The 13,988-nt window shown below is 47.8% G+C and overlaps 1 protein-coding gene across 3 annotated transcripts; it reads left to right on the top strand.

Moving 5' to 3' along the window:
• The first annotated feature begins 1,350 nt into the window (after positions 1-1,350).
• On the top strand, positions 1,351-13,770 carry ap4e1 (adaptor related protein complex 4 subunit epsilon 1). Of its 3 annotated transcripts, XM_042111087.1 has the most exons (21): positions 1,355-1,724; positions 1,933-2,004; positions 2,475-2,598; positions 2,854-2,927; positions 3,221-3,342; positions 3,532-3,691; positions 4,786-4,952; positions 5,075-5,148; positions 5,365-5,487; positions 5,800-5,909; positions 6,207-6,346; positions 6,778-6,890; positions 7,197-7,315; positions 7,522-7,851; positions 8,307-8,418; positions 8,780-8,918; positions 9,216-9,462; positions 9,839-10,447; positions 10,791-11,005; positions 12,469-12,629; positions 13,040-13,770. In XM_042111087.1, the coding sequence occupies exons 1-21, from the start codon at positions 1,584-1,586 to the stop codon at positions 13,198-13,200; spliced, it is 3,513 nt and encodes a 1,170-aa protein (XP_041967021.1). In that variant the 5' UTR covers positions 1,355-1,583; the 3' UTR covers positions 13,201-13,770. The 3 variants fall into 3 exon arrangements, with proteins under 3 accessions (XP_041967023.1, XP_041967021.1, XP_041967022.1); XM_042111089.1 differs by lacking the exons at positions 10,791-11,005; positions 12,469-12,629; positions 13,040-13,770 and adding an exon at positions 10,577-10,777 and having other exon boundaries at positions 1,351-1,724; XM_042111088.1 differs by lacking the exons at positions 1,355-1,724; positions 1,933-2,004; positions 2,475-2,598; positions 2,854-2,927 and adding an exon at positions 3,032-3,062.
• The last annotated feature ends 218 nt before the right edge of the window (positions 13,771-13,988 follow it).

Below are 13,988 nucleotides of genomic sequence, written 5' to 3'. Positions count from 1 at the left end.
CTCAAGCGTGTGTTTTGTACCAGTAGTATGCCCAAAAACGCATTTCCTTTTTCCTCTATGTTTAGGTCTAGGTTAGGCCACAACCTCTTTCTCTTTCTTTCTTTCTTCTGAATGCCTAGGAGCAGTGTTGCCACAGTTACCTTGAAAAAGTAATCTGATTACTGATTACTGATTTACTCCTTAAAAAAGTAACTTAGTTACTTTACTGATTACTTGATTTTAAAAGTAACTAAGTTAGATTACAAGTTACTTTATTAGTTACTTTCAGCAGCTGCCGACAACACCCCCAACGCCTCAACATAAAAATGATAACCGGTTTTGCCAATACTCACTATACTGGAAGTGCATTTTAACAGCAATGTATAGCAGACATCCCAACCTAACCTGCTTAGATACTGAAATTCAGATGTTTGTTCAATAATGTCTAAGTACACCAAATAAGGAAGGCCTATTGATAGAAATTGTTATAGTAAAATATGTAGATTTTTTTTCATGTAGCCTTGGCAACTAGCCATCTTGTAGCCTATAGGCCTGAGTAATATGCAAATGAAATTACACTTGTTAAACTCACCTCAACAAGTCTTTTGCAATAATTTAACCCGCCGTGAGCAATGCTAAAGTCGCTGTTACAAACAGTGCAGTGTGCAAGATTATAATTATGTTTTAATCTTTTGAGACAATTGGGTACACTTTTGTGTAGTCTGATGTGAAATGGGTCTTAAATCTTAATTTTTGAGAGGCACTGACGCTGCCATGACGCTTCTGTTCCTAGATACACTGACTGAACTGATTAATTATGTTTGGGAGAAAAGAGATATAAGCACTTACACTGAAAACTGATTGGTTGATTTAGCAAAACAGACCAGGATGCGCTGTCTTGGATGCGCTACAGGCACAAACGCACCACTCCCCTCTCTCTCCGTTGTGTGCGCATTAAGCTATGCACACGCGATTTGAAGCAAAGATTCTATAATCTTTGTTTTGAAGTCCGGTCTGGCTTGCATGCTCTTGTTCGCTCTAGGTTCCGGGAGATTTTATGTAATTTGCGGGCGTCAGGAAGCCGCTATCAATATGTGGGAGACTCCCAAAACTTCGGGAGACTTGGGATGTCTAGCTAAGACAGCACTTTGTCGCCATCACAGAATGTAGGCCTACAATGTACCTTACTGTTGTCATGTTTAGCTGACACAAACTCAAAGTAATGACTGATGAAATGTGCATCTCTCTCTCTCCCTCCATTGTTGTTTACGTACCGCGTTACTGGCATCACTGCCTAGGAGTAGCTAAAATATTTTCTGGTGGTCTTGGTGCCTCTACCTTCATTGTCCACTGAATGGCAGTCGGCTTGCCATATTTTTCAAGCACCTACAGCCTTCACAAACAGAAGAAGAAGTACCGGAAGTGACATACACATTTTGCCTTGTCAGAAACTATGGCTGATCACTGCCTACTTTGTCAACATTGGATGTGTATTAGGCAATATCTTAAGTGTTTTGTATCATTTCGTTGAACCAGTCTTGTGATTCGTTGCCGGACTGTATCTCCTTTTAGACGTCCCTGGTTATTGATGTTTTAGGGCTGCAATGAGTGATGTGGTTGAAAAAACTCTCACTGCTCTCCCCGGTCTGCTGTCTTTGGACTCACAAACAGGAGCCGGGAAACTTTCATCCACTTCAAAATTAGGGAATTTGATCAGAAGTATCACAGAACTTACATCCAAACATGTGAGTAATGTTTACAGTTTTGTCAGGCCCGATTCCAGCGTAAATGTTTAAGAACGGCAATACCAAATCGAGCTAGCTAGTTAGCTATTTTGCTATTCTCAGTTAGCTATGTCAGAATCTCGCTGAAACGTTATCGTATTCGTCGTTATTATGATCGATCATTTGTAGTCGCTCTAACGGTCTTATTTGTATTGTCTGTGTATGTCAGGATGAAGAAAAACTCATTAAACGTGAACTGGTGGCCATTAAGGAGCAGGTGTCGTCACCCAACACGACTATGGTGAGTTAAACTGTACAGTCTGAATATGTTGGCACAACCTCCAAAGCCGTCAAACTGAACCCCTAGTTTAGAGAGTCTGATCATTCATCTGTAATGTTATGGGTGTCTAGTGATGAATTCCTTTCCAAACATGAACTCTTCACCTTTGATACATTATGGAGGAAATATAAAAGACAGTTGGACTTAAATGGCAATCTTTCCTCTGAAGGAATGGGCCGAGGAGCTTACCAGCTCTCTGTGTCCCATTCAGGGGACTCCTGATGTGAGAGATGTCATAGCTGTATTTGTGTACTTGTAGGTTTAGAGTGAATAGTTAACTGATGTGAGAGATGTCATAGCTGTATCTGTGTAGCTGTAGGTCTACAGTGAATATCTGTAACTGATGTGAGAGATGTCACAGCTGTATCTGTGTAGCTGTAGGTTTACAGTGAATATCTGTAACTGCCGCTGTGGTGTTTGATGCATTCCAGCGGCAGATGAAGGAGATGATGGTGAGGAGCATCTACTGCGAGATGCTGGGCTACGAGGCCGACTTCAGCTACATCCATGCCATCAAGCTGGCGCAGCAGGGCGCAGGGCTGGAGAAGAGAGTAGGTGGGTGCCAGTCTCACACAGTAGGAGCCTTTCACCAGAGCCTGTGGAAGGGTTGAGATGCAGGTTGTGTGTGTTAAGCTTGGTGTGAGACCATACATTGGACTAAACAGTGGGAATGGATAGGAGCTCCAAGCACTGACTGGGAACACAGAAGTAGTGTGTGTGTGTGTGTGTGTGTGTGTGCATATCTGTGTATGTATGTGTTCTTAACTGTCCGCCACATGACTAAGTGTGTGTGTGTGTGTGTGATCCCAGGCTACCTGGCAGTGTCCCTGTTTCTCAATGAAAACCATGAGCTGCTGCTACTCCTAGTCAACACAGTATTAAAGGTTAGTGTGTTTGAGCTGCTACTCCTAGTCAACACAGTATTAAAGGTTTGTGTGTTTGAGCTGCTACTCCCAGTGAACACAATATTAAAGGTTAGTGTGTTTGAGCTGCTACTCCTAGTCAACACAGTATTAAAGGTTTGTGTGTTTGAGCTGCTACTCCTAGTGAACACAATGTTAAAGGTTATGTGTTTGAGCTGCAGTTTTATCTCTAAATCTGAACTTGTGATCTAACTGAGTAATTAAAGTGTGTGTGTGTGTGTGTGTGTGTGTCGGTCTGTCTGATTGTCTTGTAGGATCTTCAGAGCACAAACCTAATTGAAGTGTGTATGGCTTTAACCGTTGTCAGCCAAATGTTCCCCAAAGACATGATTCCAGCTATTCTGCCGCTGGTTGAGGAGAAGCTGACTCACCCAAAGTAAGGCTTGTGCAGAACAGGTGCCTTCAAGCACTCTAATCATGTAGTGTCTCTTGCATGCCATAAACATGTTTAAAAAAGTTGTTTTTATATATATATTAATATTTTGATATCATTTGCACGTTTAAGTTTTAGAGGTGAGTGTGTGTGTCTGTGGGGGCTCACCTGGGGTCATGTTTGTGTTGCCAGGGAGATTATCCGTCGTAAGGCAGTGCTGGCGCTACACAAGTTTTACCTGATCGCCCCCAACCAGGTGCAGCACATCCATAGTAAGTTCCGGAAAGCCCTCTGTGACAAAGACCCAGGCGTCATGGCTGCCTCTCTGCACATCTACCTCCAGATGATCAAGGTAGGCAAACTGCCCCAGCACTCAAATTCAGCTTACTGCCCCAACACTCAAATTCAGCTCACTGTCCCAACACTCAAATTCAGCTCACTGCCCCAACACTCAAATTCAGCTCACTGTCCCAACACTCAAATTCAGCACACTACCCCAACACTCACACACTCAACTCACCACCCCAACACTCTGATATTCACCTCACTGCCCCAACACTCACATATTCAACTGACTGCCCCAACACTCACACATTTAACACACTGCCCCAACAACACTCAGATATTCGACTAACTGCCCCAACACTCATATTCAACTCACTGCCCCAACACTCACATTCAACTCACTGCCCCAACACTCACATTCAACTCACTGCCCCAACACTCAAATTCAGCACACTACCCCAACACTCACACACTCAACTCTCTGCCCCAACACTCACACATTCAGCTCACTGCCCCAACACCCATATTCAACTCACTGCCCCAACACCCATATTCAACTCACTGCCCCAACACTCATATCAACTCACTGCCCCAACACTCGGATATTCAATTCACTTCCCCAACACTCATATTCAACTCTCTGCCCCAACACTCATAACAACTCTCTGCCCCAACACTCACATTCAGCTCACTGCCCCAACACTCGGATATTCAATTCACTTCCCCAACACTCATATTCAACTCACTGCCCCAACACTCATATCAACTCATTGCCCCAACACTCGGATATTCAACTGACTGCCCCAACACTCATATATTCAACTGACTGCCCCAACACTCATATATTCAACTGACTGCCCCAACACTCATATATTCAACTGACTGCCCCAACACTCATATATTCAACTGACTGCCCCAACACTACTGTAAATGAGAGATGTGCCCACCCCAGCACTGTGAGTGAGAGCTATTTTTAATGACATTTTAAATAAAATGTATTAGTATTATTGTTATTAATGATGTGTGTGCCCGCCCCGGGGCAGTTAATGATGTGTGTGCCTGCCCCGGGGCAGTTAATGATGTGTGTGCCTGCCCCGGGGCAGTTAATGATGTGTGTGCCTGCCCCGGGGCAGTTAATGATGTGTGTGCCTGCCCCGGCAGGAGGGTGCGGAGGCGTACCGGGAGCTGGCGGGCAGCTTCGCGGCCATCCTGAGGCAGGTGGTGGGGGGGAAGCTGCCGGTGGAGTTTAACTACCACAGCGTCCCCGCCCCCTGGCTGCAGATCCAGCTGCTCCGGATACTCACTCTGCTGGGCAAGGACGACCAGAGGTGTGTGTGTGCGTGCGTGTGTGTGTGGGGGTGAGTGGGAGTGTGTATTTTGTGACAGACAGGTCTGTGTATTTCTGAAATGTGGTGTTTCAAGGTGTTTCAGTGCTTTATTCATGTTGCAGCACCAGTGAGCTGATGTACGATGTCCTGGACGAGTCTTTACGAAGAGCCGAGATCAATCACAACATCACCTACGGTAAGACCATGTAACTTATCAATCACCTACTGTTAGACCATGTAACTTCAACTACAATAAGACTGTTGTTTATCAACTACTATTGGGTAGTTTGCGTGACTTTGTTGTGTCTCCTGCTCTATCCCCATCAACCATCTGTGTGTGTCTGTGTGTGTCTGTGTGTGTCTGTGTGTGTGTGTGCGCGCACGCGCGCTGATGCTGTTCTGTCCTCCTCAGCTATTCTGTTTGAGTGTGTGAAAGCCATCTACACCATCCACCCAAATGCAGAGCTGATGGAAAAAGCTGCAAAATGCATCGGAAACTTTGTTTTGTCGCCCAAGATAAACCTCAAATACCTGGGTAAGATCTCAGTCTCTTGTATCTCATTTGCTTAGAGTTATTGCTGCTGTTGATGATTATCATTTCCAATCTGATGTGTTGTGTCTGGGGTATTTCCTGGGTTCAAAGCCTTGATCTGTGTGTCTGATGGTGTTTTTAGAACTGAAGGTCTTGTAGGGCTGTGTTTGTGTGTGTCTGTGTGTGTTGTGTTCTAGGGTTGAAAGCTGTTGTGTGCGTGTGTGTGTGTGTACGTGTGTATGTTGTTTTAGGATTGAAAGCCTTAACTTGTGTGTGTGTTTTGTGTGTGTGTGTGTGTGTGTGTGTGTGTTCCAGGGCTGAAGGCCTTGACGTATGTCGTCCAGCAGGATGCCAATCTCGCCCTACAGCACCAAATGACCATCATAGAATGTCTTGATCATTCTGATCGCATCATCAAACGAGAGGTCAGTGGCACATGTGACCAATTATATTCACTGATTTATAAAAGGTTGGAGAGAGAACAGACCTGCTTCATTTAAATAGCAGCAAAACCATCTCATCTCAGTCTCATGCTTCCTCTTAGCCATATGGTGTGTGTGTTTGCTGTGTTTTGCCTCAGCCGTATGGTGTGTGTGTGTGTGTTTAGTGTTTCTGTCTCCCATGTGGTGTGTGTACTGTATGTTGGGTTTGTATTGTTGATCTGTGTGTGTATGCGTTATAGTCTGATCTGTGTTGTGTGTGTGTGTGGTTTGCTCTTTTAGACGCTGGAGCTGCTGTTCCGCATCACTAATGCACAGAATGTGACTGTGATCGTGGAGAAGATGCTGGCCTTCCTGCGGTTGTGCCATGAGGACTACACCATCATGGACCTGGTGGGGAAAGTGGCCGAGCTGGCAGAGAAATATCCTTTCAGAATCACACACGGCTGGAAACCACACGCATACTATATTCTACTAGTCTACTGATCCCGACCTGAAGCCATTTGCAAGACATAAAAAAAAGTATACAGGACTTTTCAGCATGTTACTGGATCTGGTGGGTTTAGTCAGTATAGTCAGAGGTATTGTTGTCACAGGTCATTATGCCACAATGCATCATGCTGATTTATTATAGTCCATCAGTTACTAGGATTGAAAGGAGTGAGTAACACATAATATACTGTACACTGGACCATAAAGGGGTAGTATGCAGGGTGTAAGTATGCAGTAGGTAGGGTGCCAGCATGCAGTAATCAGTATGTAAGTATGTAGAGTATCAGCATGTGTTTGATCAGCTGGTGCCTTTGTTGCTATGCGCTTGTTTGGGGTGTTATGTTCCTATCGCCATGGTTACGTATGCACCAGATAACCGGTGGTTCGTGGAAACCATGAGCACGGTGTTCTCGGTGGGCGGAGACCTGATGCCGCCGGACATCCCCACCAACTTCCTCCGACTCCTGTCAGAGGGTGAGACACCTGCACATGCCCTCTCTCTCTCTCTCTCTCTCAAAATCTGTCTGTCAGAGGGTGAGACCTGCACATGCCTCTCCATCTCCTCCTTTTTCTCCCTCTCCATCTATCTATCTGTCTACTTATCTGTATATCTATCTGTCTCTATCCCTCCATCTCCAGCTCTCTCTGCTGCAGCCTGGTCTTCCACTCCTCTAAGGATGGGCCATGGTGCTGTAGATCACAGTATAAGATGTGTTGGTTATCTGGTTAGTTAGCTGTGTGTGTGTGTGTGTGTGTGTGTGTGCGCGTGTGCTCATTCAGGCTCTGACAGCGAAGAAGATGACCGACAGTTGAGGGTGTACGCTGTCGAGTCGTATGTCTCCCTGCTGCAAACTGACCCCACCCACCTACCTCAGCGCTTTCTACAGGTTATCAGCTGGGTGCGTAACACACACACATTCACAGTATTTGCCCAGAACTGTATTCAGTACTGTATTATAATATAGTTACGATGTTGTTATCTGGCCTATCCTCTCCCCTCCTTTCTCTGCCTCTTCTCTCCTCTCCTCTCTCCTCTCCTCTCCTCTCCTCTATCTTCCCCTCTCCTCCTCTCTTCTCCTCTCCTCTTCGCCTCTCTCTCTCTCAGGTGTTGGGGGAGTACTCCCACCTCGTAGATGTCCTGAGTCCCTCCCAGGTCATCGACCTGCTGGTGCCTCTGCTGGACCGACCTGCCGTGACCTCTGACACACGGAGCTGGGTTCTGTCAGCGGTGGCCAAACTGGGCGGCGGTGCGTGTTCTGGTTCTGTTGTGGACGGGTCGGAGGGGGCGGGCCTGGTCCAGCGTGTGGCCCAGCAGCACAGCTCGTCTCTGGACACACAGCTCCGGCAGCAGGCCCTGGAGCTCCTGCTGCTCAGCCGCGACCCCCAGCTGCAGGCCCGTGTTCTGCCCCGCGCCACTGCTGGAGCCAGCCTGGAGGTACGGACCGCCGACGCACCTGACCGAAGCGCAGCTGACCACACCTGGTGGCACCACAGTTAACCAAATCCTGACTGAATAACAACTGACCATACCTGACCAAACCACAACTGACCATACCTGATGGAAACCCACCCGAAACGCATCCGAAACTTCACTGAGCTATAATGTCCAACACAACCAGGGAGCTACAACTTATACACCCAAAGACCCAGTTTACTAAACTACATCACACACGAGAGAGACCCAGTTTAACTTTACTAAACCACATCAAACTACGTCAAAGTTGATCTTTTCCAAACAGCACCAGCAGATTCAACCAGAGATGTGTGTGGTGTGCTTAGCAGTGTGTATGCAAAAGATCTCTTCTCAGTTGAAGAATCTTTCAACTGTAATAGCATGTGGCGCTAACAGAACTAACTGGACTTATGTTTGCTGTGTGTTATGATCTGCAGGTGGACTCGTCCTTGTCCTTCCTGGATGGTTTTGTGTCTGAGGCTTTGGCGAGAGGAGCCGCTCCATACAAACCCCCCCACCAGAGGCAAGAGGAGCTGCGACAGGAGAAGGGTAATGACCATGAAGCACTCACGCAGCAGAGATGGTAGTAGTAACAGCCATCCCCTTTAACTCACGCAGCAGAGATGGTAGTAGTAACAGCCATCCCCTTTAACTCACGCAGCAGAGATGGTGGTAGTAGTAACAGCCATCCCCTTTAACTCACGCAGCAGAGATGGTAGTAGTAACAGTCATCCCCTTTAACTCACGCAGCAGAGATGGTGTGTACGAGGTAGTAGTTTGGATGCACTCTGGCTGGAGTAAATTGAGTGTAGAATAACTGTTGTTGTTGGGATGCTCTTTAGACGTTGTGTTCGGGGAGTTATTTCTCTGTGTGTGTGTGTGTTTAATGTCTGTCCCTGGTCATCCTCAGCCCTGTCTCTGGAGCCGTACGGTCTGTCCCTGCCCATCAGCCTGTCCTCTTGCAGCATAGCGGACCGCCAGTCTCCCACACTGCTCTCCATCAGCTCTGGCCTCTCAGGAAACAGCACTGAGCTCTTGCACAGAGCTGGGTAGGCTAATGCTAACCTCTTACATACAGAGATGGGTATGCTAATGCTTACCTGTTACCCACAGAGCTGGATATGATCGGGCTAACCTGATATAGAGCTGAGTATACTAATGCTAACCTGTTACATACAGCGCTTAGTTGCTGTAGCATGTTTGCTGACGTAATTTGTAACTGATCCTCAATATTCACTTAGGGATGTTGGCTGATGCTAATCATCACTGGGCAGCTGATTGTGTGCTACTAAATTCTCATAGCTCTGACTAACTGACTGACTGTCTGTCTGTCTGTTTGCCTGCAGCTCGGGCTCCTTGAGGCTGGATGGGGTGAAGAGGAAGTGGGGTAAAGATGGCTACCTGGCCCAGAGGGAGGTTCCGGAGGAGCCCTCCACCCCTCAGGAGACCAGCACCCCTGCACCTCAGCCCTCCCCCCAGCAGGGCGGCGCTCTCACTCCGCCGAGTGCTGAACCCTCAGAGGAGGAGCGGGACAAACAGCAGCTGGCCTCCTCTCTTTTCATTGGGCTCAGCTCCCAGAACTCCACATGCTTGGTGAGATTCTGCTCACCCTCTGTGTCTGGATGGAGGTGGAGGGGTGGTGGAGGGGCGTAGTTTGGAAATTCGAAAGAACATATTTGAAAAAGGGAGTAAGACAGAGCTAACATATCTCTCTAGGAAAACCTAGTAAAGTTGTTGATAGCATATTGTAGGCTCCCCCACACGCTTGGACAGGGACTTCTCAGAGATTCAGCTGGTTCCAGTCTACAACCTCACTGCCAAATGCCTCTAAGTTCTACTGTCTGGTCCGTTCAATAATTACACTATCTGTCTACACTGAATTCATCAATTTTCCTCTCTGTGTTGGTGTTTTTTTTTGTGTGTGTGTGTGTGTGTGTGTGTGTGTGTGTGTGTGTGTGTGTGTGTTCAGATGGGGAAACCAGAGGCTTCCTCCTCCCAGCGCTTCAGGAGGAAACAAAAAAATACTGACTCTGCCTCCTCGTCTTCAGGCTCCTCCCACTCCTCCCGTGGTGCCAATCACTTCCTGTATAGCAGCCTATTGGAGGAAGGCCCTGTCTCTCCCATCATGCTTACGCAGAACTCTGTGGCTCAGCCCAAACATAAAGAAGCCAATAGTACGCTCTCAGAAGGGGACACGCCTTTTCTCCCGGCAGCAAATGGCATAGCTGAGGGGCATGACCCAGAAGCCCCGGCCTCTCTCATGTTGGCCAATGAGGCGCTGTCCTCTGCAGGGGGCGGAGCCAGAGACTCTCCTTCCCTGATGGGAGGTATGGAGCTGGTGCAGCCCTGCCCTCTGACCCCTGACCCCTCTCACCGCTCTCTGTCCTCCCACCTGCCCCCGGAGCTGCAGAACCTCCCCTGCTCTGACTGCGCCTCCCTGGCGTCGGACGGCTGCCTGGCCCTGTCCTGCTGCCGCGTCCACCGAGAGGACGCCCTGGTGCTGGTGCTGCTCATGGCCAACACTGGTGGCGCCACCCTGCTGGACGTCTCCGTGGAGCTGCAGTGCCCTCAGCTCAAGGTGGGGTCAAGGGTCAGGGGGCGGGGTCTGCCTGGACCAGGGGGCCGTTTGGTGCTCAGATATATTTTAGAAGTACATCATCATCCACATGTGGCCTACAGTAGTGAAAGAGGCCGTAATTCTCATTAGTGATGGGCAGTGCAGGTCCCTCTGCCCTGAGGGGGATAGTAGCAGCCTGGGAAAGAGATGGTCCTTCACTACAGCTGACCAATGGGATAAGTTTTCTCTTTTATTTGTAAAGTGTATTGGGACTTATGACCATGCTGCATGATGTGATATTGCACTAAAAATAATAGGTTGGTTCACTGTGTGTGTGTGTGTGTGTGTGTGGTTTGCCCTCCAGGTGGCCAGCCTCAGAGGGAATGCTTTAGAGTCCCTTCCGTCCCAGAGTGTGAGTGTGTGTTGGTACACTCTGCTGATGGAGGAGCCTCACACACACGTGGAGGTAACCGGCTCGCTCTCGTACAGGAAGGAGTGTGGCGCCTCACACACACCGGACATCAGCGCCTCACACACACTGGACATCAGCACACGGCTCTCCCTGGCCCATTTCCTCAGGTACAGACACACTGGACACACACCTCTCCCTGGCCCACTTCCTCAGGTACACACACACTGGACACACACCTCTCCCTGGTCCACTTCCTCAGGTACACACACACCGGACATCAGCACACGGCTCTCCCTGGCCCATTTCCTCAGGTACAGACACACTGGACACACACCTCTCCCTGGTCCACTTCCTCAGGTACACACACACTGGACACACACCTCTCCCTGGCCCACTTCCTCAGGTACAGACACACTGGACACACACCTCTCCCTGGTCCACTTCCTCAGGTACACACACGTGTCAGGAGTGTGATCTGAGTTGCCTGCTGTGCTGATCAATAAGTGTGTGTGTCTGTGTGTGTGTGTGTGTGTGTGTGTGAGTGTGAGAGAGAGTGTTTGTGTTCGTGTGCGCATGTGTTCATTCATTCATTCCATTCATCCCCAGGGAAGTCATTCATCCCCAGGGCCATTGAACTGTTTAATGCATCACTTAAGGGAAGAGGAGCAATAGACTTCTCCGCCTAGTCTGTCTGCCTCTTCACCACCTCCAATGTCTTGAACTGTCTGTCCACTAGTCACTTTACATTTTGTCTTCTGCCTCAATGTTTGTGTGCTGTAATAGCACATATGCACAACCCCTCCCTCCATGCCACATACCTTTCTTAATATAGTTATTTAGATATATAGACTCTATTCTTGCACTGTTGCACTGGTTGACTTACTCATTTGCACCATCACCATGACACTCATTCACACAGAGCACCTTACCTTATGCACTGAGAACCACAGGCTCAGTCCCTGCTTCGGTCATTGCAAGCACACCTGATTGATTATTCACCCACTATGTGGATACTGTTTTTTAGAATTGATTTTGATTAAGTTTTATTTAGTATAATTTGTATTTTGTATATTTAGTATATTATTTATCTTCTACAGTCCTTATTGCTTAGTTGTGTTTTTTTATATTATATACTTTTAATTACTTTTTCTGCTGTTATTGAATGTGTGTGTGTGTTGTCTGTATGCTACTGTGATCTTGAATTTCCCCTAGGGATCAATAAAGTATATCTATCTATCTATCTATCTATCTAACCGCCTGGACTCGAACCCACGAAACAGCAGCACCTCGGATCGGGAGTCGAGCGTGCTGACAATTGAGCTAAAAGCCCAGGCTGCTAGTTTTCATGCTAGCACTACTCTTGAGGCATTAGGGAGTGCGGTTTACTAACGTTCCACACGCATAGCTGGCATCCGTTACACATGCATGTGTGTGTGTGTCTATGTGTGAGAGAGAGTGTACCTGTATGTGTGTGTATATATGTGTGTGTGTGTGTGCGTGTGTATTGTCCTTACTCTTGTCTACCTGTCCTGCGTAGACCATTGGTTCTGATCAGTGTGTGTGTGTGTGTGTGTGTGTGTGTGTGTGTGTGTGTGTGTTTTGTCCTGACCCCTGTGCCCCTGTCCCGTAGGCCCCTGGTTCTCTCCACAGAGGAGTATGGGAAGCTGTGGCTGTCCGTCTCGCAGGACGTCAAGCAGAATATCCAGCTGCTGGACCCTGATAGGGACCCTCTGCGCTCCTCCCTCACCGCCCTCCAGGACAAGCTACAGCTCCACATAGTGGACATCATAGGTAAGACACCTCACACACACGCCCCTGTCATTGAGACATGTTTTGATCTGTTGCCCTGCTTTGAAAATCAAAGGACAACAATTTTATCACCAAAATGCTATAGCTGATGTTTTTAGTAAGGGCCCACCTTGGAAGGTTTTAGAATTTCTTACTAGCATAGATTTAAAAAAATATATTTAAGCTTCTATAACACACAATGCTCTGGCCATTAAATAGCCTTAGTTGCTGAAATGGCCTTAAAATAAACACATACAAAACTCACACACACACATCGCCTCTAGAAAGCTCTCAGGCTGATTTAACATTGTAGGCTAGACACACCACACACACTTCACCTTTAAAGTCCTTACTTCTTACTCTAGTTTTGCTTAAGCGGGCCTTTAAAGGTGTGTTTTTTTGTGCGTGTGCAGGGTCGGAGGGCATCGCGGCGTGCCAGCTGCTTCGACGGGGTCCGTGCCTGCTGCACTGCCGTGTGCATGCGGGCGTGCTGGCACTGTGGCTGCGTTCGCCGGTGCCCGGCCTGCCCGACGGCCTGCTCTACCACTGCCAGCGGGCTCTACAGGAGCGCTGACCGCAGAACCCTCTCTGGTTCTCCAGCACGCTCACCAGGAACAGCAGAGGGACGGCGGGACTGATTATGGAACTCTCCTGGACGCTAAACCAGCAGGTCTTAACTCAGTGGTGCTGGAGGCAGTGTGCTCCAGCCTTGTGCACCCTCAGGACTGACTCCAGGGTTGGGGGAAGGCTGGTTCATGCATTACCATATTTATTGTTTTTAATAACTCCATGTTGCGTTTGTGTTGAGCTTGTGTGGATGTCTAAACTGCAGCTGTATGGAAGGACCCAGAGCTGCAGGCCTTCAACAGGCTCTTTTTAACAGTCACTTTTCTAAAAGTCACCCCATCACCCCCCAGACTCCGCTTGTGTTACAGCAGTGCTGAGGCTGGTGGAATTAACACTAGAGCAAACTTCATTTGAATGGCCGACGCATCTCACCTTTCCCAAAAACAATAGTCTGCAATAACTGTTTTGATCTATGCATTTGTTTTGTAAGAACTGAACCAGTGTTTGTTGTCAACACATTTGTTGCTGAAATTTATTTTTGTATTGAGCAGCTAACATATAAAAATCCATTGCCTTACAGAGCTGTGGTGTTTTTTTCTGTTGAGATTAAAAATGTTCAGTTCTGCATTCATGCTCTCCTGCTTGCGTCCAGTCAGACCGGAAGACTGGCGTCAGAGACGCTGACCATATGGTGCTGCTGCTGTGTGTGGTGGCCTGGCGTTCTAGAAGTGGAGGAAACCGCACTCTCTTGTATGTTACTTTTAAAAGGATTTATTGCACCATGCCCTTGACTAC

This window comes from Alosa sapidissima, chromosome 11 (genome assembly GCF_018492685.1).
Source record: "Alosa sapidissima isolate fAloSap1 chromosome 11, fAloSap1.pri, whole genome shotgun sequence".
Classification (NCBI taxonomy): domain Eukaryota; kingdom Metazoa; phylum Chordata; class Actinopteri; order Clupeiformes; family Clupeidae; genus Alosa; species Alosa sapidissima.
Note: the sequence above shows the minus strand (reverse complement) of the source record. Positions and strands in the feature narration are given on the sequence as shown.